At 40.1% G+C, this 26049-nt stretch overlaps 2 protein-coding genes across 6 annotated transcripts in view; one reads left to right on the top strand and one right to left on the bottom strand.

Annotated features, from left to right (window-relative positions):
- CAMSAP2 (calmodulin regulated spectrin associated protein family member 2) overlaps positions 1-22270 on the bottom strand; it is a 172994-nt gene extending 150724 nt beyond the window's left edge. For all 5 annotated transcript variants that reach the window (XM_084636073.1, XM_084636074.1, XM_084636076.1 and 2 more), the window contains exons 1-2: positions 21891-22270; positions 5688-5947 (exon numbers count right to left, since the gene is read on the bottom strand). In XM_084636073.1, coding sequence (XP_084492199.1) covers positions 5688-5947; positions 21891-22029 — 399 coding nt within the window. In that variant the 5' untranslated portion in view covers positions 22030-22270. The remainder of the gene's footprint in view (positions 1-5687; positions 5948-21890) is intronic.
- A 520-nt stretch (positions 22271-22790) lies between these two features.
- Positions 22791-26049, top strand: part of DDX59 (DEAD-box helicase 59) — a 58863-nt gene continuing 55604 nt past the window's right edge. Inside the window, exon 1 of the mRNA XM_084637450.1 lies at positions 22791-23021. The gene's annotated coding sequence lies outside the window, so the exon portion shown is untranslated. The remainder of the gene's footprint in view (positions 23022-26049) is intronic.

Below are 26049 nucleotides of genomic sequence, written 5' to 3'. Positions count from 1 at the left end.
CTCCCAGCCCCTACCCCCCAGATTAAAGGGAAACAACTGAGAAAGCCCTTTTTTAAAACAATGGCAGCATTGGTGAGGCAAAAATGCAGCTCAATAAAGTTGTAGCCTACTACAGTACAAGAAAATATGTAGCTATTGTAAAGCAAAAACATCTAGAAAAAAAATTATGTATAACAAAGTTCCCATAGTCTACAATTATGAAATGTGGCATGCTTTCTGAAACCAGAAGAAAGGAAAAAATTCACTGAAGTTTAATATGACACGTTTCCTCAAACAAAACAAAATATACCCCTGACATGATCTCTCTGTGGAATAAAAAAAATCCCCTTACAAGTATTGTATTAATATAGACCTGAAGAATACTATGTTTTTCCTAGGAAAAAAATAAAGGCAAATACTATACATGTAAATAAACCAACCATTAAAGGGATCAAAACTAGAGAAAAGTCATGCTTAAGACTTTTTTGCAGAAGGCATTAAAAACAAAATGTCAATTTTCCTGTGATTTGTTCAACCAGTGGCTCTGCTTCCTGCTTTTAGTTCAACTGGTCAAAGACGATCATATAAATTAAACAAATGAACAAAAAAACTCCACTACATACAACAGAAGGCTCAGTTGGGTTTTAACTTCTTCCCTTTCTGCAGCTGTTCCCCCAATTAATTCTTTCTACCGTTGAAAACTGAACCAGGTCTAGCCTATTCTAACCTCTTCTGACTCAAATAGAGAAGAGCAACCACCACATGACTATTTCAAACACTTTTTGCACTAGAGCCCCTCTATCCTGGTGGAGGTGCATCACAGAAAACTGTTAAGAGAGAGGTGTTCTGAATTAAAGTCCAAGTTTATGGTGAGAGGTGACACAAAGAGTGTTGTAACAAGGAAAAAAGATTCCCATGCTCTCAAGCCTCCCACAGTTGAATTAGTCTACTGCTCTAAGCACACATAGCTGAACATCTACCACTTTATACATTTCCTAGACACAAGCCCTTCCCTGCTTCTCATTAACATGAAAGCCTTATACCTATTTGGGACTTCAAAACAAAACCATTAAAACCTTAAAGTACTGACAAGATTTTTTTTCCCTAAGATTTGAAGAATCCAGGTAGGTGACCAGATAGATTTTTCTGTCCTCCAGGCTCCAGTCACTATGTCTGTAAACTGAACATTTATGGTGCTGAGATTACATTGAATGGGAGGGAGAGGATAGGAAGCACCATTCATGTAGAATGAACAAAGGCCACTGACAATTAGTTTAAACACTAATATTTATGTAAGCTCCCTCAAGACTGTTAAGACCCCTATCTTTGGCTACTAGAGTGGTTCTCAGAGGCTCTATCAAGCTGTGGACATTACAAATGTCTTGAATCATGTCAGTTGCATGGCAGGGTTCATTCTTTATTAGTTTGTTTACTATATGGAGGTGGTGTTCATTCCTTTTGTCCAGAATACTGGAGGTGTCTGAAATAACCATCTTTGGACTTTGTGGGAGTTCCAGAATTCCATGACATGATCTTCCCTTGCTACTATCAGTGCACTGTTCAAAACAGCCTGTTGTCTTGCACCACATAACTCACTCCTTACTTCAGAGGAAGTTACCCTGAGCAGGAAGAGAATGTCAGAACTATTTTCCGCCATAGTATTAAAGGGTTGAGGATGATTCCTTTAATTCAATGTTTGCAAAAAGGACAGATGAGTTTATTTGTTTTCAGGTCTCCGTTAGATAGAAAACTAGCCAACATAAAAATTACCTTTTTGATTTCTGAGAGAAGGAGGTTTCAAGTACCTTGTCTGTATCTATGGCTATTTTATTTATGTACTGATTTTTACAAATACATCTGCCACACTTTTATGTAATTTTAGAAGTACAAAATATAATAAACCCAATCCATAGAGCCCTGCAAATCTGCAGGGAGCAGTTTTATATCCGTGGACCATTTCTGAGGATAGCAGGGCAGATGCAGATAACAATTTTGTATCCGTGCAGGGCTCTGACTTGGGTAAGAGCCAGGCATGCAGCTGTGAGGAATCACAGTGCAGACCCTCCACCTGCCCTGGGTGGGAAGCCTAGTGGGCAGGGACATGGGCTGGGGGCTGCTCAGGTCCCCTGATCAGGACAGGTGGAGGGTCTGCTACACAGCTCCCCACAGCTGCCTGCCCAGCTCTTACTGTGGCTGGGCTGTGGCTCCAAGCCCCCTCCCCACCGGAGCGTCACACTGGCAGCTATGGGCGAGCTTGGGTCCCTCCACCTGCCCAGGGCATGGGGCCCGAGCAACCCCAGCCTGTGTCCCTGCCTCCCAGCAGTGCAGAATTTTGAGCACAGGTATTGTGTGCTTGTTGTGATCCAGGTCACTGAGAAAGCAGGCAGTAGGCTTCTACAATAAAGTCTCTAGGTTGCTTTCAATATAGAACTCCTGGACCATCTAGTCCAGTATCCTGTCCAAAGGTGACCAGCACCAGATTTTTCTGAATGGACAAAACACTCCATAATGAGTGAACTGCACAAAAGGAGAAGTCTGTTGCTTATCCCAGTCAGATAGTTGCTCATGTATGCTCTAGGGAAGGGGTTCTCAACCTTTTTCTTTCTGAGGCCCCCCCGTCCCATGCTATAAAAACTCCATGGCTCACCAACTGTTTTTCTCTATATAAAAGCCAGGGCTGGCATTACGGGGTAGGAAGCAGGGAAATTACCTAGGCCCCCTGCTACAGGAGGCACTGGGAAACTAAGTTGGTCAGGCTTCAGCTTCAGCCCCAGGTGTTGGAGCTTCAGCTTTCTGCCCTAGGCCCAAGCAAGTCTAATGCTGGCCCTCCTTGGAAGACCTCCTGAAACCTGCTCACAGCCCTCCAGGGGGCCCCAAAGCCCTGGTTGAGAATCACTGCTCTAAGGTATGAGGGTTTACATCCCTTGTATGTTCTGTCATGAAATTTTGAATGTTCTCATTATCCATATACAGGTCTACAATCTGTCACCCTAAACTCCTCTTGGCCTCAGCAATATCTTGCTATGTATACATTGCGTTAAAAAAAGTAGTTTTAAATGTGTTGCCTTTCATTTCATTGAGATGCCCCCTTGTTCTTTGATTAGCCTTTGTTTTTTATTTTATTAAGAGAAATCAACAATGTCAACATGGAGTGAAGAAAACAAATCAACTGCATTCAATGTTCATTTTGTTCAGGAAAAAACCTGGCTAAATCCTTATCTTACTACAACCTGTGGAACACTGGTGTCTTCAAAACAGAGCGCTCTACAAGGTTGAAGGGAGTTATCCATTTTTTTTAAAAAAAACCCCTGAAGCCGCTTTGAGGAATTTAGTTCTGTGCATTTTTTAAAATAAGTAATAGGCCTAAATATTTGCTAGCAATATAAACATGATGCAGATTAAGTCATGTTAACTGCTTGCTCATAATCTCACACTTTAGAATAAAATTTTTTTTTAGCAACTTGGGTTTCTAACAAATTTATTGTGTAGATTTATTTCTATTCCCAGACCAGTGCTGCTCAGACCACAACAACTACCAAATGTAGTGCTGAGCAGATTTCAGAAAGTAGATTCCAAGTGAAAGAGATCCAGGAAAAATTGAAGCTGTAGGTTCAGCTATTGGGCTGATGACTTAAGTCATTTTCTTCACTATGCATCTAGAAATAGGAATTATGAAAAACAAAAGAGAAGGTTCCTTGTAGCAAATCTGCTCTATAAGTAGAGGGAGAGAAACAGAACCAACCTGTAGATTATCTTCGCTAGATCTATGGGCTGGAGGCAAAATCCTAGTCCCAGTGAAGTTAAGGGGAGTTTTGCAATGGACTTCACAGGGGCCAGGATTTCATTTAGGGAGTCCACAAATCCTACAAGGCATGGGCTGTGTTTACTCATTTATATAGCTTCTAGCACACTGATTGGGGCATGGTCACTAGTGGAATACAAATAAAGCAAAATGTCTCCAGCAGCTCAACTTTATGTATTGAAGTCACATTGTGATTATTTCTTTAATAGAGTTGCTTCTAAATTATCTTTTGTAGTGGACAGCCATGCTTCATCTCTCATTACTGTATTTTTAATATGTTGCATAACCAACCAACAGCAACTCCTTTCTCTCAGTCATATGTAAACAAATCCAGTGACAGAATAAGGTTTTAATATAATTATCTAAATGTATCCATTCTCCACAGGTGAGTGTATATACAAACACAGTTCTCACAAATCAAATTTTTTAAAAAAGGCTGTCTTCAGACTATAGTAACTGTTGGAACCAAAAGCCTTTGGTGAGCCTGGCTTTAATTAGTATTGTAGTTTGTATTAGGTACAGAACTAAATATTGACAATATCTGTTAACAGTTGTACCGTTGGTTTGTTCACTGGAATGTTTTATACAGATTAAATAACTGATAGGAATACTATGTATTGTTGTATTGGACTATGACATTCTGTTATGTCATTGAGAATTTTCTTTTTAAAAGGATCTCAATACTGTTTTAAAAACCACTAAAGAAAAACAGAGGAAAATTCCACTTGTTCAGGGCAGATTAGTAAAATTGATATCAGGGTGAACCTACTGGATTTAATCCAAACTCTGAACTTTGCCCTTCAAGACACTAGAGGTTGAAGAGTTGGAAAAAGGCAGTATTTCCTTTCATACACAAAATCACAGTAACATACCTACAAAGGCAGCTGTGACAAGGTACAAAGCACACCAGCTTCTTCTCCCCTTCCAAAGATAACTATTTAAATTGTAGCTCTTAAGCCTGATTAGGTGTCACTCAACATCCCTAAAAAAATCATCTTTATGTTACAAGTTAGTCTATAGGAATATTTTCCCAGAGTCATCCAGTCACAGATGTTCCTGAGAAATCCCTTATGCTAGCTGCTGAAGCACTTCCAGTATTGCTTGTACTTTCTACTGCAGTATTTTTTGGAACACCTCTGTAATAGGAAGGTCTAGGGTACACCCAACTCAGAGGAATTTGACAGACTAATGGTAACATTTACATTTACATTTTCATCTTATTTCCTCTATTTCAGAAATGACTAAGAGATAAAAGCCCAAGACCAGAAGTTATTCTTGACAAAAACTTTTTGTAGTACTCAGAGAATAAGCCACTCTGGGTGGAATCCTCACCCAGTGAAGTCAATGGCAAAACTGCCATGGACTTCAATAAAGGAAAGATTTCACCTTCTGCCTTTAAAGTCAACTTCCCATTTTAAGCTATATCAAGCTGTATTTCAATATATTTTTACAAAGTGAAAAGTTACAGCTGACCATGTTAATAAAGTTAAAATTTATATAAAACCTACAAATGTATAGAACTATTAAGTATTCCACAGTCAATAAGTTATGAGCTATTCTTTAGAGGTATAGAGAACTGGTGAAGAGGAAAGGGAATGCACAGACACAGAAAAGTCCTATTAGAACAGAAACACAGATGAAATGACACTTGAATTGTAGGAGGAAAATGTGTTTTGTTTTGGTATCTGAAAGAATTTCAAAGATGTGATCTCAAAATTTTGGAATCCTCCCTTACTCCCCATTTTGAAAGGGAGAGGCGGGGGGGGCAAGGGGGAGTCTTTAACCCTCCCACAAGTTAACTGAATATAGTTCTTGAGATAAAAGTAATGATGAGACTTAAGTCAAACATAAATAATTATACTGCTATTAGGAGCACCAAGGAAAAAAATACAGAAGCCACACTCACCATCTGAATGGGTTTCTTGTGCAGATCTCTTTCTGTTACCAACTTCTCTTGATCAGTGACATAAAGACCTTTCTGTGCCAAGGCCTGTATAACAGCATCATGACCCAAAAGTGGTTTTGCAGCGTCACTCTTGAGAATAAGACTTCCAGCACGACAGTAGAGTTCAGCAGATAGCAGTAAGTTAACAACAGGTGGTTTAATGTGTTCCTGGTCATACTGGTCTGTGTAAAATGGTTCTCGCAATTCCTCTGGAACATTTTCTGCAAGAATCAAAAGATATAATCAGATAAACAACACTTCACAGTACTAGGAAAGGTACCGAATCCATACACACTTTACATAAAAGTTGTTAGCTAGGAAGTATCCCTTTTTATATAATTATTTCTACATTATTTTAAACACATCTATGGGGAACCCCATTACAGAATAAGAATTGAACAATACAGTGAGAAGTGAAAGTTACTTATAAATGTAATATTGTTAAACAAAATTTGGCCACAGGTATTAGCATGGGGAGAAAACCCAGTGGTTTTACATTGCAAAGCACAACATGGCCAAGATGTGGTTTTAAAGCAGCATTAATTCAAAATGTCTTGGCTTTTCCAAGTTTATGGCCAAACCTTCTTTCTTTTCGTGTCATATTTCATAGCTCAAGCCACAAAGTCAAAATGATGTCAGTCAGCTGTGATTCAACACAATCTGTCTCATTCCAGAATTTTATGGAAATAGAATAATAATACATTCTAGTGTACATAAAACTTCTGGAGAATAAAGAGCCATACCCTTTTGCTGAAATATGTAAACGCTGTCTCAGGAAGTGTGTGTAACTGACTTCCTTTTAACAGAGTGCATTTCTCTTGCCAATGAATGGCTGCAGAGCCAACAAAAAGCTACACAAGAATTTGTCAAACTATGCTGAGATTTTCACACAAAATTGGCACAATGCTGTCTATCACAAGCTTTACAGGAAAAGCCATGACAACTTTCCCAAGTACCATACACCAGTTATTACAGATGCATCATTCATGAAAGACATAAGATGTACGAATCAAAAAATAGCCCATTTAGAAGTATACCTGAACAGCTATAAAAATTCAAAACGACATTACATCAAATAAAATAATATTGGCACTAATGTCAGATAGGACTTAGATCTTGCCTCAGGATTTCCACTCCCATACGTAAAAAAGCATTACAATGGCATTTGGTGATCGTCTATTCTTAGAAGTGCAATCTCAGTCACCCCAAAGCATGCTAGACTGGTATCATTTGTGGGACAAGACACCATATGTCCAGTCTTTGGGCTGGAGTTTCAGTGCCCATTCACTTGTGACAGGGAAGGGAGAAACAAGAGCCAAGGGCCAAGAAGAAACAGCAAGGAAAACTGAAGGCTCTTTCTAGCTTATGTGACAGGATAGGAAAGACCTGACTAGGAGTCTGAAGCACCTGTCATTATCCACTGTTGGAAGACAGGATACTGGTCTGGTTGTCTGGCTATGCCGAAAGAATGACACGAGACATTAGATATGGGTTTAATCAGGCCGCACCTTAACTATTAGATGTCTGGGACTAACCTGGTGGATAAAATGTGCAGTGCAAGTGAAAACCCCCACAATTCACCAGGGAAGGGGGGCGTGAGTGCTTTTTTCAGCCCCACCCCACCTTTCCGTTCATGTCCCTCCAGCAGATCCTCTACCAGGACACTCCAATTCCAGCCAATTCCACTTAAAGTCCAGGGTGGTGAATGGACCACTGGTCTGACCCAATATGGCCATACTTCTATTCTTAATCCACACAGAGGATGGGAGGGAGGTGGGAACAGAATATCATGGGATCATCTTTTCATTGATAACATCAAGTCAAAGTGCTTCCTTAATTTAGCTTTTAAAGAACTACCTTTCTTTTATCAATTGGTTGTGGGAGGAGATAAGGGGAATAGAAGCCTGATGTTTTTTCTAGGTTTTTAAACAAAATGTGTACCTAAATGCCTCCCTCAGTCCCCCACCAAGATAAAGGTAATGTTGGATGAGATGTTGCTTCTGATTTGCAGATTCAATATATCAAGAAGGAAGAGAGACTTTTCTAATTTAATAAATAGAAAAAAGTTACCATTAGCCTAAGTTTGGCTAGGAGTCTGACATCTTAGGCTTAAAATGCAGATCATAATGTTTTGTCTGCAAAACTAATTGATGCCCTTTAAATCCACTGGCAAACAAAAGTTACCTCTTCACAATTAAACAATTTATCTGCTGGCTTTCCCAATTTTAATCTAACTATTATCTTGCCAAAAAAAAAAAGTGTTTTTTATGCCTTAAAAGATAAGTCTCAGACCTACACTTATAGAAATGATTTTGTACAATACTGATGTCTGAACATTTCATACATAGCACAATGAATCCTATTTGACTGAAGCCTCAGTTTAACTGTATACATTAGTTTAGTGGATTTTGAGCCATAAGTTTCAAACATGAAACAATATAAAAAGGGTCCTTACTACTCGTGCTGTGACTAGTTTGACGTGTTAGTGGACAAATACTGTAAGATAATCAAAAACCAAAACTGAAGTTCATCACATCTTCAACTAAAACCCTCTACAGGAAAATGAGAGGATGCCATATGCATTTCTAGCTGGTTTGCTACTCTTTTTATCAAATGAAGGAAGTTTAGTTGCTATGTCATACATTTCTACTGATTATTCTCTGATCACGTGCCCTAAAATGAATCTTAATATATTTAAGCTGTCAAGGAACTTATCACCTTTACAAAATACCAAGTGAACTGTAAACTTTTACAGTTACTCTGATACCAATCTGAAATTTTAGGAATATTCATAGTTCAACACACACTGACAAACTATGTATGTTGATATGTGACAAACACTTCAGTAGCCATTTTGTAAAATAACTGCAATAACATTTCCTATCTCTTACCTCCACAAGCATGTGTTCTACTCCTATACTGCCACATACACCAGGAAATCCTTCCCTTGGACCCTCTACACATGGGTTCTCAGCTTAGATAACTTGTGAGGGAGGCAGAGGTGGTTGTCACAAATACCATGCCCTTCTTGTATTGCTAACTGGATAGACAGTCCCAGCATGGAACATGTTGAGAGCCACTACTGTACACCATGAAGCCTCCCTCACCACCTACAGATACATCAAACACTTGTTTCCTCACAGTCCTACACAGGACCTTCCAATTTGCTATTAAAAAAGCATTTACTCTACAACTAAGCAACCGAATAACCAGTTCCATTTATTCCTTCCACATGCCTCCTGCCTCCAGCTCTCTCGTCGTAATCCTTCTTTCCGTGTCTGTATATAGCCCATTTAAACTTTAAGCTCTTCTGAGAGAGAAACCTGTCCCATTCTGTGTCAGCAGAACACCTAACATTTTGGGCACTGTACAAATAAGGCAATAAAATAGTAACACAGTAATAAGCAAGAACATAATTCAAGATATCCTCTAGACTGGTGCATGCAAGAGACCATTACACATGGCAAAAGGAACAAGACTGTCATAAGTTTTATGCTTCTATCCAGGCATCAGTCTGGAGTCACTACTGGAGATTAACTAACAGGAGAAGCCAGAATATGCAAGGATGACAGAACTTGAAATACGGGATACAGAAGATTATTATGTTACTATACCAACCTTTGTACTTTTGTAATACTGAAAATCTTGAAGTGTTTTACAAATACCCAAGACCAATGAAATTTATCTATTGTATCCATTTTATTGAGATATATATAAAAAGAGAGCTACATTTCCAAAGTAGTCTAATTTTAGGGAAGAAACTTTAGCAACTACAGTCTGATTTTGAGAAGAAAATCCCTGCCAGTTGAAGTCAGTGGGTACACTGGGCATTGAGCTACTCTGGGAGAGCAGGGATGGGGTGGTGACACTATGGATGAAATTCTGACCTCACTGAAGTCAACAGCAAAACTCTTATTGACTTCAGTGGGCCAGGATTTTACTCCAGATGTTGAAAGCTGGACTCTGTGTGCTGCCTCCGCAGCTCCATTGGCCAGGAACCACAGCCAATGGGAGCTGCAGGGGCAGTGCCTGCAGGCGGAGGCAGTGCGCAGAGGTGCCTGGCTATGCCTCTGCCTAGGATCTGAGAGATGGGGATGTTACCGCTTCCGGGGAGCCCCACAGGTAAGCACTGCTCAGAGCCTGCCCCACCCCCACCCCATACCCTTGCCCCATTCCACTCCCAAAGTCTGCTGCAGTGGCCCAAGACTGCCCCAAGGGCTACCTGAGCTGCCCCTGAGCAAGGCGCACCAGCCACTGCAGAAATCAAGAAAAGTCACTGAATCCGTGACTTCTGTGACAAACTTGCACCCTTACCTAGAACAATAAATGATAGGAAAAGGTGAAAAAGGGAGACAGACTGAATTAGTCTACATGAAAAGACCTACTGATATAACTCAAGGACTGTATGGAGATCATGTCTGGTAAACAAGAGAAGTGTGCAGACCAGAAATCAGTGAACCACAGCTGGTGCATCAGAAGTCAGACTTAATTGGTGGACAAAATAAGGAGGGGATGGGCTATTCCACCCATCATTCCCTTTTGAGGTTCCAAAACACAAACAAACAAAAAACCTTGGGGAGAAAACATGTAGGGACAGATGCAAACACTGGGCAAACTCGACAAGACAAGGTGGAGGACCAAGCTTCACCATCATGGCTGCCACCTCCACCAACTCCTAGGACCCTGAAATCCAATCCCTGATCCTGAAAAATATCCTGGCCACACCAGGCATAAGAGGAAGGACCTAAATGACACCTCCAGCAACTCCAGCTAAATCTCAGCCACTATCTGGGATGTAAGACTGTCTCCCCTTCTCCCTCACTCCTATGTGGTCTTTTTCCTACCCCACCTTATTTTGTCTCCTTCCTCTCACTTTTTTTTTTTACCCCTTTCTGTCTAATAAAAGTCTGGTTTAGCCAGTCAACCCAGAATAATTTGCAACACTGCTATAAACCTGTCACCGAAGAGCAGCTAAAACCAATGCCCTACAAAGCTCACTGCTAGTAAAAGTTAGCCAGATCTTGGACAGGTTTCAGAGTAGCAGCTGTGTTAGTCTGTATTCGCAAAAAGAAAAGGAGTACTTGTGGCACCTTAGAGACTCACAAATTTATTTGAGCATAAGCTTTTGTGAGCTACAGCTCACTTCATCAGATGCATTCCAGATCTTGGAGTGACTGATAAGACTATGTGCTGTGCCTGTATTTTCCCCAGCAGTGAGGTTGTAAGGTGAGTCAACACCAGAGACAGAAACTGTATTTTCTACCTTTGCTGGTCTTCTCTTTCCCTTCATGTGTTTGCCTTGTTTTTCCTTTTAGGAAATGGAATAGGACTTTAACAACAACAGCTCCAGCCCATCTTAGCTTACTTCTTCCCCCCCACAAACAAGGACAGTTATTTAAAAGACTGTCAGGATTTTTTTCTTTGCCTTCGTCTAAAAACTTTCACCAGGGAAAGGGAACAAGGAATGTTGTTAAAATAAAGATCTTACTTAATATTTTACATTTCAAAGGTTTTCTCTGTTTTTCCTTTTTTTCTGTACCTTAAATATTCTTATAATCTTTTAATAAAAGGTGTGTTTGCCATGGTACTAAGCAGGCAGAGATCTCTGTATACCAAACCTCGAACCTTGTTTAAAACTGTTTAATGTTGGACAGTAACGTGGTCACGTTAATATCTTTGACCCCACATGCTCCATTTAAATTAATGCAACACAATTTTGAGGCTTACGGCTAAATTATTCCACAGGAACTCTGTCTAATCTAGATTTTCCTCATTTGTTTCTGTCTACAACAGAACTAGTTGCAATAAAAAAGAAAAAGAAACCAAATCACACACACCCCAACCACATTTTCCCCTGGCATAACAACAGTGTCTTGACACGAAGACCTGTTCAAAATTTTGGTTGGTTTAGTGCTCGCTCATTTGCTTTCTATAACAAAATGTTGAAGAGCTTTTCCATCTACTTTACTGACAAGGTTGACTGGATCAGACTTTTGTTCAGAGCCATGAGTTCACTGTCCGATAAAGAGGTAGGAATCCATCGAGCTCTCTGGTGGAATTTCATCCACTGAGCTCTTCAGCATCTTAGGTCTTTGGGGAATTGCACTTAGAGATCTGTGAATTGGACCCTTACTATTCATGGCATGAGAAACTCATTATTGATAGTACTTATGAGTACTTCTTTCCAAGTCAGGATGCTAGCCACATAGTAACATGGCCACTTACTGTTACCCTCACAACTTATTGCTTCCAACCTAAGGAAGAAGAAAAGGAGTACTTGTGGCACCTTAGAGACTAATCTATTTATTTGACCATGAGCTTTCGTGAGCTACAGCTCACTTCATCGGATGCATACCGTGGAAACTGCAGCAGACATTATATACACACAGAGATCATGAAACAATACCTCCTCCCACCCCACTGTCCTGCTGGTAATAGCTTATCTAAAGTGATCATCAAGTTGGGCCATATCCAGCACAAATCCAGGTTTTCTCAACCCCCCCCATACCCCATATGGGGGTGGGGGGTTGAGAAAACCTGGATTTGTGCTGGAAATGGCCCACCTTGATTATCATGCACATTGTAGGGAGAGCGGTCACTTTGGATGAGCTATTACCAGCAGGATAGTGAGTTGTGTGTGTGGTTTTTGGAGGGGGGTGAGGGGGTGAGAGAACCTGGATTTGTGCAGGAAATGGCTCACCTTGATTATCATGCACATTGTGAAGAGAGTTGTCACTTTGGATGGGCTATTACCAGCAGGAGAGTGAGTTTGTGTGTGGGGGGGGTGGAGGGTGAGAAAACCTGGATTTGTGCTGGAAATGGCCCAACTTGATGATCACTTTAGATAAGCTATTACCAGCAGGACAGTGGGGTGGGAGGAGGTATTGTTTCATGATCTCTGTGTGTATATAATGTCTGCTGCAGTTTCCATAGTATGCATCCGATCAAGTGAGCTGTAGCTCACGAAAGCTCATGCTCAAATAAATAGGTTAGTCTCTAAGGTGCCACAAGTACTCCTTTTCTTTTTGCGAATACAGACTAACACGGCTGTTACTCTGAAACCTAAGGAAGGTTACTGAAAGAGTGAAGTTAAAAACAGCTGTACTCATGTCACCTCACGTCAATCCGTTTTCAAGCGAGGGCATCATACAGAAAAAAGATGATTCTATGAACTCTTTTTAATGACTATATCCTTGTTGATTACTAGACAATCAGTCTTCAGTAGAAATGACCATCTTGCTTGTGGACTTTTGTGATAGTGGCCCTTTAGTAAATCAATCCTTTCTAAGAGAAATCCTACACCTTTACATGACCGTGAAGTAGAAAAGCATGTATTGGTTTCTACTGGCCTCTGTGCTGTCCCTGTTGCTGTTCAGGTATATAATTACAGCTGCTAGGAAAGACTATGAAATGTTGTGACCTTCATCATCACCAATATATAAATGACACTCAGATTTTTATCTCCCTTTTGTCAAACTTATATGGCAGTTTCTGCACCTTCTAAGAACTAACAGAGGTGAGAAAGCAGATGGAGGGAAACTAGCTCAGACTCAGTTCTGATAAGACAGAAGTGAAACAATCGAGGGAAGCATCTGGAGGAGTGGGCCAGACCGGCAAGTTTACTTTCCCAAAACATTTGTAGTTTCAAGGTCATACTGGATCCACTGCCTTTTATTTATGGTTGGTCAAGAGACTAAGATCACGGTCTCTGACAAGAACCTCTAAATAGTGAGCCATGGCTTTCAATCAATTCAGCCTTCAGGTTACAATACTGTACAATCAAAAGAGGTTATCCTTGAAAGAGTACCCTGAAGCTGCAACTAGTATAAACCTGACTGATGCAAGCTACTATATGCCCACAATATCAATATTCTGTACTCTGCATGGCTTCTTATTCAACTATGAGGGCAATTTAATATATTGATTAGAATCTATGAAGCGCTGAATGGCCTGGGAGCCAGTTATCTAAGAGATCAACTCCTGTGTTTTGATGCAGAAGTTACTTGTCCTTGTCCACTAGGATCAATCTCACCCTTCACTCTTTAGGTTAAACTTTAAGGCTGGGGGCAAAGTGGATATAGTGTACTTAGATTTTCAGAAAGCCTTTGACAAGATCCCTCACCAAAGGCTCTTACACAAAGTAAGCTGTCACGGGATAAGAGGGAAGGTGCTCTCATGGATTGGTAACTGGTTAAAAGATAGGAAACAAAGGGTAGGTGTCTCTGGTCAGTTTTCAGAATCGAGAGAGGTAAAGAGTGGTGTCCCCCAAGGGTCTGTTCTGGGACCAGTCCTATTGGACATATTCATAAATGATCTGGAAAAAGGGGTAAACAGTGAGGTGGCAAAATTTGCAGATGATACAAAATTACTAAAGATAGTTAAGACCCAGGCAGACTGTGAAGAGCTACAAAAGGATCTCTCAAAACAGGGTAACTGGGCAACAAAATGGCAGAAGAAATTTAATGCTGATAAATGCAAAGTAATGAACATTGGAAAGCATAATCCCAACTATACATATAAGATGATGGGGTCTAAATTAACTGTTACCTCTCAAGAAAGAGATCTTGGAGTCATTGTGGATAGTTCTCTGAAAACATCCACTCAATGTGCATTGGCAGTCAAAAAAGCAAACAATGCTGGGAATAATTAAGAAAGGGATAGATAATAGGACAGAAAATATCATGTTGCCTCTATATAAATCCATGGTATGCCCACATCTTGAATACTGTGTGCAGATGTGGGCCATCTCAAAATTTTATTTTTATATACATATATATATATATAGGAATTGGAAAAGGTTCAGAAAAGGGCAACCAAAATTATTTGGGGTATGGAATGGCTTCCATATGGAGGAGAGAGAAGACTGGGACTTTTCATCTTGGAAAAGAGGCAACTAAGGGGAGATATGATTGAGGTCTATAAAATCATGATTGGTATAGAGAAAGTAGATAAAGTGTTTACTATTTCTCATAACAAAAGAACTAGGGGCCACGAAACGAAATTAATAGGCAGCAGGTTTAAAACAAATAAAAGGAAATATTTCTTCACACAAGGCAGTCAACCTGTGGAACTCCTTGCCAGAGGATGTTGTGAAGGCCAAGACCATAACAGGGTTCCAAAAAGAACGAGATAAATTCATGGAGGATAGGTCCATCAAAGGCTATTAGCTAGGATGGGCAGGAATGGTGTCCCTAGCCTCTGTTTGCCAGAAGCTAGCAATGAGTGACAGGGAATGGATCACTTGATGATTAACTGTTCTGTTCATTCCCTCTGGAGCACCTGGCACTGGCCACTGTCCAAAGACAGGATACTGGGCTAGATGGACCTTTGGTCTGACCCAGTAGGGCCATTTATATGTTCTTAAAGAATTTGCAGTGAGGATCTCTCTGGAATTTATTCAGTGCACAGTATATACATTTAACTTGCAAACTGAGCAGGCTCTACCTGCTTTCCCAACTTTGTATGGAAGTCACTTGTATTTGGTTTAATGCTCTCCTAAACTGCACCACACTCAATGGTTTTTGGGTTGAGGAACCTGTAAGCTGCACTGAAGCTGGTAGATGTTCAAAATTTACACACACTTGAACTCAGAGCCTAGTAGATGCAAATCTTGGTGCACCTTACAAACTCCATTACATCAAGAGTTCCAGTTCAAGCATCAATGTGTTTCACATTAGTTCTTCTAAACCGTCTTACAGAAACTTAACCAAAAATAAACACACCACCACAGAAACTAGAAAACTAGGAGAACCTAAGTTAACATTACACTTAAATCATTTACAGGATTATTTCCATACCTGCCATTGGGATATTTTAGCTCAAACAATTTCAATTCTATAACCATAACGCCACATAACTTCTGCTCAGATGTATCAGAAAACTTTACACCAAGATACTTCACATCTTCTGCACTGACAACAAAGCCTCATAGCATACCTACTCTTAACACAGAAGTGTGTCCACTAGACATCTGGTACATATGTGCAACCCCACCCAACCAAAATCTGTACTCTTATACATAGTGTCATTCTTGTGTGGTTTCTTCATCTAAACCAAAGCTTTCAGTTATTTTACTGTATTAACTTTAACCCTTTTAAAATGTCTCCCATGGGAATAGTAGATTCTAGAATCTCCAACAAAGACCCAGACTGTTTATATTGACTCCCACCACATATTAGTAGAGCATCTGCAGCATAATTCTGAGAAAGTGAATTATCAGGTAAAAACTTTTCAGAACTCCTGCTTAATGCAAGCTCAAGAATAAAGTGCTTTGTAGTCTATTACTTCAATATTATAACAGCATGAATGAATTTGACCCAAAATTTTATACTGTATCTAATTTGTTTTTGCAACTTAGAGCTTAAAAAAAATCAGTCTGATTCCCCTTAATTGTGAAAAGGATTCCCCGCCCCAAATCTGTACTGTGTAGACCTGTTTTCACTACAGAGTTGCCTTTTAAAATTCTCTCAGAATAGTTCACTTTCTAATGTGACTATGGTTCTAAGAGAGAAAGAACACAAACTCTTGAGATGTCTTCAAAAGATTGGCAAAGATCTTAAGGGCGTAAGTCTCTTGTACACTGTCATAAATATAAAGGGAAGGGTAAACCCCTTTAAAATTCCTCCTGGCCAGAGGAAAAATCCTCTCACCTGTAAAGGGTTAAGAAGCAAAAGGTAACCTCGCTGGCACCTGACCAAAATGACCAATGAGGAGACAAGATACTTTCAAAAGCTGGGAGGAGGGAAAAAAACAAAGGGTCTATGTCTGTCTGTATGCTGTTTTTGCCGGGGACAGAACAGGAATGGAGTCTTAGAACTTTTAGTAAATAATCTAGCTAGGTATGTGTTAGATTATGATTTCTTTAAATGGCTGAGAAAAGAACTGTGCTGAATAGAATGACTATTCCTGTCTGTGTGTCTTTTTTGTAACTTAAGGTTTTTGCCTAGAGGGATTCTCTATGTTTTGAATCTAATTACCCTGTAAGGTATCTACCATTCTGATTTTATAAAGGTGATTCCTTTACTTCTATTAAAAGTCTTCTTGTAAGAAAACTGAATGCTTTTTCGTTGTTCTAAGATCCAAGGGTTTGGGTCTATAGTCACTTACGCAAATTGGTGAGGATTTTTACCAAAATCCCCAGGAAGTGGGGTGCAAGGGTTGGGAGGATTTTGGGGGGGGAAAGATGTGTTCAAACTATGTTTCCCAGTAAACCCAGTTAAAGTTTGGTGGTGGCAGTGGAAATTCCAAGGGCAAAGAGTAAAATTAATTTGTACCTTGGGGAAGTTTTAACCTAAGCTGGTAAAAGTAAGCTTAGGAGATTTTCATGCAGGTCCCCACATCTGTACCCTAGAGTTCAGAGTGGGGGAGGAACCTTGACCTACACCGTGTTACAATGTATTTCAATTCTTTTCACTAGTCAGGCCTACCCTCCTTTAAGGTACATAAGGAATATAATATCAGCAGATTTCAGCCATTTGGTATGGAAAGCAGATTTTCTAAACTAAAGGCAAGTTCTTGTTTTCTTCCAAATCACTAATCTCATGAGTAGTTTGTTGAATTAAATAGACTTTAGCATACATGGTAATTCTTTGTGGATTTAAACCCAAAGATTGCCCTTCCAAAATCTCAATCAAACTTCACTCCCACTCCCAAGATTTTGGAAGTCTTACTTTTCGTGATCATATCCCCTTTGAAATATTAGAAGAATAAAGCTACTTCTAAATCTCTTAAATTGTTTGACAGTTAAAACACCTCTGCTTCCCAGCACCTTGAACTTTTTAAGAAGCTTCCTTTCATTATGTTAGATGAAAATGCATCTCTAGTGCAGATTCTCTCCAAAAGAAAGTCATTTCATAAAGGTCTTTCTAGGGAAGAGTAGTTTTAAGTACAAACATAATGCAACAAATCAATATTAATATTTCCAAGTCTCTAAAACAAACACAAGAAGAAATCAAGCTCTCACTGCATTATGCTTATGTTAGGAAAGAAATTGAGCTAAATACATTAAACAAAATGTATTAAGTTCATTTGACCAACACATACTGACCGCTAGATTAGAACCATATTAAATCCTGAATAATCACTGTAAATATGGCTCATAAAAATAAGAAATACATATAATCTCAAAGACCATTGTCTGGGACATAAAGTTTCTGTATTTATGACTCAATTGTGATATTACCTGAATTCCACAACAGTGTCCCAAAATTTTAAGAACCAAAATATATCATATACAGTTATGTTAGAGAAATATCTTTTCCATTTGTCTGAGTCTAGTTACATAGTACTAGTACTTGCAGTTAAACAGTAGCCAGAAGCTAAAAGAATAGTTTATTTGCATTCATTTAAATTTGAATCTTGAACTTAACTCTCTCAAACAACGAGTACTTGTGGCACCTTAGAGACTAACAAATTTATTTGGGCATAAGCTTTCATGGGCTAAAACCCACTTCATCTGATGCCTGGAGTGGAAAATACAGTAGGAAGATATTTATACACAGTACATGAAAAGATGGGAGTTGCCTTACCAAGTGGGGGGTCAGGTCTAATGAGACAATTCAATTAAAGTGGGCTATTATCAACAGGAGGAAAAAAATCACTTTTGTAGCAGTAATTAGGGTGGCCCATTTCAAACAGCTGACAAGAAGGTCTGAGTAACATTCAAAAACCAGTTGGAGAACACTTCAACCTCCCTGGACACTCAATAACAGACTTAAAAGTGGCAATTCTTCAACACAAAAACCTTCAAAAACAGACTCCAATGAGAAACTGCAGAACTGGAATTAATTTGCAAACTGCATACCAAATTAGGCATGAATAAAGACTGGGAGCGAATGGGTCACTACAAAAACTAAATTTCCCCATGCTAATTTCCCCCTATTGCTACTCACACCTTCTTGTCAACTGTTTGAAATGGGCCACCTTGATTACCACTACAAAAGTGATTTTTCCTCCTGTTGATAATAGCCCACTTTAATTGAATTGCCTCGTTAGAACTGACTCCTCTCCCTCCCCCCACTTGGTAAGGCAACTCCATCTTTTCATGTACTGTGTGTGTGTGTGTGTGTGTGTGTGTGTATATATATATATATATATATATATATATAATCTCTTCCTACTGTATTTTTCACTCCATGCATCGGATGAAGTGGGTTTTAGCCCACGAAAGCTTATGCCCAAATAAATTTGTTAGTCTCTAAGGTGCCACAAGTACTCCTTGTTTTTGCTGATACAGATTCATACGGCTACCACTCTGAAACCTTAAATCTCTCAAGTACCATCAGGGCAACATAGGCTTAGGACTTATCTGCTTGCAGTTATATTATGTTGAATTAAGACTATGCATTGATGTACCCAGTTAAATTTCAGCTATGGTTCATAGGAGAAGATTGTGTTTCTTCCTAACTCTGAAAGAACTGAAAATGGATGCTACAGGAGATGGAATAAGACTGAAAGGAAACATAAATTCCTAGCATTATTTTTATATTCAAAGTTATTTCAATCTCATTCATGCTTCATATATGATGTTTTTAAATGACTATTTCCCCCATACATCTTCTGTTCTTGTGCTGTATGTTTGGCTCATATCATATGCAAATACACGGTTAAACAAAGTCTACTCTTATCCCTTCCCAACCTCATTAAAGTCCATGACATTGCACAGATGTAACAGAGCTGAATCTGGAACTGTATGTTTGTTTATTATCAGTCCCATAGACACCACTCCAACAAGGATAGCACTGACTCCTTGATTTTGGTAAAGCATAACTGCCCCCCACAGAATACTTCAGAAGTCCTCTTGGAGAGGACAGGTTTCTCTTCTATAGCACAACCAAGTTGTTAAGAGTCACCCACATTTTTGTTTGTGTTGCACCATGCATTTAAAACAAGGCACATCTATCAGACCCCAAATGTACATTTTTACATATTGCATGTGTGTACAATATGTCTAAAGAAGAAACTGAAGATGCTTTTTATATCACAAAAGAAACCATGTGAACTCGTCCAAAATGGACAGATGGTGGAGGGATAGGACTTTTCTCCAAGATAAGGAATTATCTGATGGAGAAAACAGTATTTTAACTTGGGAAAGCAGAATGAAGGGAGAAATGCAAGATAGTTATTGATCAGTATTTTCTGTGAATTTAGGACAAAGTTTTGAAACCCCTTATTTCATTAGTGATCACTTCAAAATCTGTCACTTCAAGGTTTTTTATATTTATATATATATATATATATATATATATATATATATAGGGAATGAGATATTCACACACACTCTAAGCATCCTTTGTAGTTCCTTTTGGGTAAACATATGACAGCAGGTAGGAGAAATATGGCTTTCTTTGAAGAAAAAGTTGTAATCTATTCCAGGGAGAGCTTTAAAAATATGAAAAGGAGATGGTCAATCCTCCAATTCTGCTTCTGTTTCATGTCTAAAGGTAATGTATGCATTTCAAACATACAAGTTTTATGTATACTTCCATGCTCTCACCCTCAAATTCTAATATACCACGTGGTAGTAGTTCCTGGAGTTGAACACTGACTTGAAATTAGTCACAAAATTATGATCTGGAATACTTTAATGCTGTATACAATTCTATTTGACATTATTTCCATTAGTTGCATTAAGTGGGTCAAATACTAACAGAGAATTTAAAAGGCAAAAGCAGAGAATATCTGCTCTTAACTGATTACTTGTTGCATTTGCTTGTGTATCTCTCAGAATGAAAACCATAGGGAGGGACAAGGAAAGTAAAGGAATTTGGTTTGGATTGGACTTTTACAGAAAGCTAAGTAGAAAGAACCCTACAGGTTGCTTTCCACATTCAGTCCAAACTCAGCTAATAAAAACCAAAATAGCTCAATCGCCTAAAGAATTTGCAAAGCTACACCAGAATAAAACTCTACCATATCTGAATCTACAGCCACAGTGCATATTCTATACCTCATATGATCATTGGGGGGGGGGGGGGAAGAAAGACCTGTTTAGTTCATATACATGCAAGCCTACAGAACTGAATCACCTAAGGACATTAAATTACATCACCTCTGAAGACCCCAAAGCAAATTATTCTAAGAATTTTCACTGCCTTAGCATTTTAGTGCTCAAATTTGCATTGATTAAAAAGAGATCATGAATCTGAGCTCTACAAAATATAAAAGTATTGTACAAAATAAATTGCTTTGCAATAACCAGAAATGGTTATTTCATACAGAAACGGCTAATATATAGCACAGCCAGTAGTCATGGATTTTTTTTTTTTTTAAAATATAAAGAGAAAGGCTGTTGTCGGGTATTACCAGCTCCTAATTACATCAAAAAGATACATCTTTTAGCCCTATTACAATATGCAACAGTACTCTGGCTACATATGCAACTGTTGCAGAATTCCAAAAGGAGAAACCTTTTCCTGTTATTCTACAGAGGACAGGGGGGAAATGATTGATTGTTCCTGCACACTCTTTCTTTCAAAAATATCAACAAAACTGTTTTATAAATTGAAAATTAAATAATGATATAGTTAAATCACACATTTTTTGTATTTTTTAAATGTTTGCCCTCAAAAGATATTCTTAGTAATATTTCTGATATAAGTCTGATATTCCTGAAGGCCCTGGTTTTTCGAAGCATAGAACTAATACTTTTCAGAAGCATTAAAATAAACGAATGTTATACAGTCAGACAGAGAGAATTCTATACAGGGTTGGGTGACAATTGACATTAAATGCTCTTTCTCCTGGAATCCAGGTTATTGCTTAATCTTTACCCATCTGAGTGACTATAGGCTTACCATCACACATATCAAAACTAACAGTGCACATCCATATCCCCCTCTACCTCCCAGCTCTTCAACGGAAAACAACTATTTTTGTATTACAACAAAAAATGTGAATGGAAAAACAATACACAGAGTTTTGTAAGGCTGAATACCCCCAAATAAACGCAATTAGACACACAAACATGACACTCAGTGACGGAAATAGCGTTGATACACGTAAGAAAAAAAGACAACAGGTATTCGAAAATAAAAACCACATGATCAAGCAACAGATCAAGATGATTTTCTCCTCTGCAATTCCCTTGGGAATGGCTCACGTCCGCAGTAGTGAAGCGACCAGGCAGGAACCAGCATCAAAGAAAGGGAAGAAGACGCCACCTACCTGTCCCAAAGGCTTTGGCCACCAGCCACGCTAGATTACAGGCGATTTTTGCTCTGGTGAAATCATAATGGTCAAAAGGTTTGACGGCAGGAACAATGAACGTCTTTCTCATTTCCTTGATGTCTGCAGCATCCCCCATCTTTTTACAGCACCTTCTCTTTTATTTACATGATTATTCTTCCCAAGTCCTCCCCCACAAAATAATAATAATAATAAAAAAAAAACCGTATACAAAATAGACGCAGCAGCAGCCGCCGCCGCCTCCGGTGATGATGAACTCAGCTGGCCCTATGGGGTGATGCCTCCTCTGCCCAGGAACGTAGCAGAGCCTCTGCTTTCTCCTTCCCTCGCTCTTTGTCTCAATTCATCCAGGCAAGGCCCCCGCCCCCCAAAATGACAAGTTGATAACCCCCGCTCCCTTTGCTAGGGAAACACCCCCCCCCAGCGAGGGCTGAGCCCGCGGGGATCCCCCCGCCCTCCGCCGGCAGGGACGGAGCCCCCGCGGGAGCTGGCCGTGATTTCCCCGCAGCGGCAGGAAGCGGGGACCTGGCCCTTCCCGGCCGCCGCTGAGACACAAGAGATGTCAAAATTCCCAGCGCAGGCTCCGGGCGCGGCGCGGCCCCCGCGCCTTCGCCTCCCCGCAGCGGAGACCCCCGGTGGGCGGGGGCGGCGGCGGCTGCCCTTGCTAGCGCCCCGGCTCCCTTTGGGGCTGCCGCAAATTAACGCCTCTCGGCTCCTGTCCTGTCTCGCCCAGCCGCTGCGGCTTTCCCCAGCCGCTGCCGCACTGGATGGCAGAGCAAATCCGCGCACGGCGCATGCGCCCCGCGCCCCCTCCTCCGCGTGAAAGGGCCCTGGCCTGGGCTGGGCGCAGCGACTGGCTAGGGGCGGGGCCTCCCCAGCCCTGGCGGGGAATGGCGTCACGTGGCCGGCCGGACAATGGGGCATTCTTGACGCCAGGCCAAGGCCGGGCAGCTCCCAGGCGCAGCCAGGCCTCGGGGGCCCAGTGCCAGGGGAGCGAGGGCGCTTCCCGCCGCGGGGAGGCAAGGAGCGCGTGCAGTGCTCCATGGACGTACCGAGAGGGACTGGAGCAGCGGCCGCACGAACCCTCCCTCTGCATAGGCCAGTCGCCAGGTGGGACCTTCCACAGGGGACACTAGGAAATCCACACGCTTGTCGACCCTGGTTGTTAACGTTTCTAGGGCACTTCCTGTCGTTGTGGGTTGTCCCAATGTCCTTGGCTTAAATCATTCCTCCCTATTATATTAGTAGCATTCAAGTGGTGCCTGAGAACCCCCTCCATTGACCAGTACCTCAGCGTGCTAAGCGCTGTACAAACCCATCAAAAAGATAGTCCCTGCCTCAAAGAGTTTACAATTCACGTAAGTTTACAACTCCTTTTGCTAGTGGGTGGTTGTTCTCAAGGAGGCTGCATTTGGGTAGGGTCAGCTGTCTGTAACTTGTAAAATGTTTTGGGGTGAAAAGGGATTATGATGGAGAAAATCTTATGCCAAGGAGTCTATAACTTTTTTTATTGTGTAGATTACATTTTAATTAAGAGATTCTCATGGACCATCTCCTGTCCAACTCATAAATGCATGGACCACCTTCCCTCATGACTGCATGAAATCTTTGGGACAATTTGCTTACATGGAACAGTAGTACCAGTAATGTTATTGTATTATTAAAATAAAATACACTATTGCATGTCTTTTAGTATGAATTATCAGATGGAAACAAGGAGCAAGCATTATTAGCCAGCTTTAGGTACAATAATAGCAAAAGATCTACAGATCAACACAACATACACAATTTGAGAACTGTATTATGCAATAAGAAAAATTTTACATCTGTATATATTTAAAGAAACAAGTGAGGACTCTCTGACCAACGTGTGTGTGTAGGCATACAATTTTTAATATTTTCTGTGCTGTGTTTTGTCAAAATATTTTTTATTGTTCTCTATCAGACCTTTTAACATTTAAATGCCAACAAACTGAAGAAGGCAAGAACTAGTTATATATAAATATATATTCCATAAAATAGAATTCCATACAAAAACATGCTACAGCTCCATTGTTTAACATCTAGAAGTCCAAAAATGCTATATTAAGGTTGCACACTAGCTGGGATGGGGATTATTGATGAGAAAGTAAACACAAAAAGTACTTACTTTTAAATAATTAAATCTGTCATTCCAATTTTATATATAACAGTTTTGATGTAATTCAACATTTGTGACATGTACTTGATAATGTTCCTGTATTGACGTACTGCCCCCTAGGCTTGGAATAGCCTCCCATCTCTGTCCACCAACCATTTTATCTTAATTCCTCTTTAAAATCAACTTATTTTTTAAATTCTTCCTCACTTAATGTTGCGTCCACACTCTCTACGTGAACTACTGTCCTGCGTTTCTTTTTATGCGAGAGTTAGATTCTAATACTGTTTTGGACTGGAACAGATTACTGTTTCATTATTTGCCCTGTGAGGCACCTTGTTTGCTTCTGATACAATTGCCTACATATCCATATTATGTATATATGATGGCATGGTGAAGTTTAAATTTGTATTGACATGAGTTTGGGATTATTAGTAATTGAGTGGAGAAGCCCTGAGTGAGTTATATAGCAATTCCAAAACAAATATCAAGAGATCATCACTTCCTTGTGTACATACAGTTCCTAACATAGTGGGTCCCGGATCCTGATTTCTGCTATATGAATTATTATTATTAGTAATAATGCCAAACCAACACAGAGACCCTGACTCAGGAGAGCAATCCCTATTCAGGAAGGGTTATTAAGCACAAGCTTAACTTTAAGACTTACTGAACAGAGATTATTATTTTTATGTTTTCATTATTATTTGTATTATTGTAGTGCCTAGGAGCCCTTTCGACATAAGCAGTTAGCTAATATTCAGGGTCTGATAGGGAGGGAAGTTGGTGATGGGGCCATGTATTTCTTTGATGCAGTCCTACTTATTAACAAATAATGTACATAAAGTCCTATTTCCCTGAACACAGCAGGGCTCAAACAGCAGAAGACCGTTTCTTTGCTCATGATTCTAAAGCCACTTTCCATCCAGGACTCTACCCAAAAACTCACTCTCTTAGCTTTTTCTCAGAAGCCCAAATACTGTAGCCATGATATAGCCCAAACTGGCTATACCATAATCCTTTTCACTTATGCTAAGTATCCCATAATTCCTTGCATTTGCTGAAGTAAGCATTTGTCATAAGCAGATAGAACAAATGTATCTTGATTCTGACAAGTATTCTATGTAATAATACAAGCTAGGGAAGTACCTTCAAAGACCAGTACCTAGAATGCTCGTATCCTAACAAAGGTAAGGGTGTGGCATGGCCCCACAGTACGCCAACATTTTTATGGCTGCCTTAGAACAGCGCTTCCTCAGCTCTCACCCTAACACTCCTACTCTACTTGCACTACATTAGTGACATCTTCATCATCTGGACCCATGGAAAAGAAGCCCTTGAGGAATTCCACCAGGATTTCAACAATTTCCATCCCACCGTCAACCTCAGTCCGGACCAGTCCACACAGGAGATCCACTTCCTGGACACTATGGTGCTAATAAGCGATGGTCACATAAACACCACCCTATACCCGAAACCTACTGACCACTATACTTACCTACATGCCTCCAGCTTTCATACAGACCACATCACACAATCCACTGTCTACAGCCAAGCTCTAAGATACAATCGCATTTGCTCCAATCCCTCAGACAGAGACAAACACTTTCAAGATCTCTATCAAGCGTTCTTAAAACTACAGTACCCACCTGCTGAAGTGAAGAAACAGATTGACAGAGCCAGAAGAGTACACAGAAGTCACCTACTACAGGACAGGCCCAACAAAGAAAGTAATAGAATGGCACTAGCCGTCACCTTCATCCCGCAACTAAAACCTCTCCAGCACATCATCAAGGATTTACAACCTATCCTGAAGGATGATCCCTCATTCTCACAAACCTTGGGAGACAGGCCAGTCCTCGCTTAAAGACAGCCCCTCAACCTGAAGCAAATACTCACCAGCAACCACACAACAAAAACACTAACCCTAACCCTATCCTTACAACAAACCCCGTTGCCAACTGTGTCCACATATCTATTCAAGGAACACCATCATAGGAC

Source organism: Lepidochelys olivacea (genome assembly GCF_965140295.1).
Source record: "Lepidochelys olivacea isolate rLepOli2 genome assembly, chromosome: 8".
NCBI classification, from domain to species: Eukaryota; Metazoa; Chordata; order Testudines; family Cheloniidae; genus Lepidochelys; species Lepidochelys olivacea.
The sequence above is the reverse complement of the archived record's forward strand: the minus strand, read 5'-3'. Positions and strand labels throughout refer to the sequence as shown.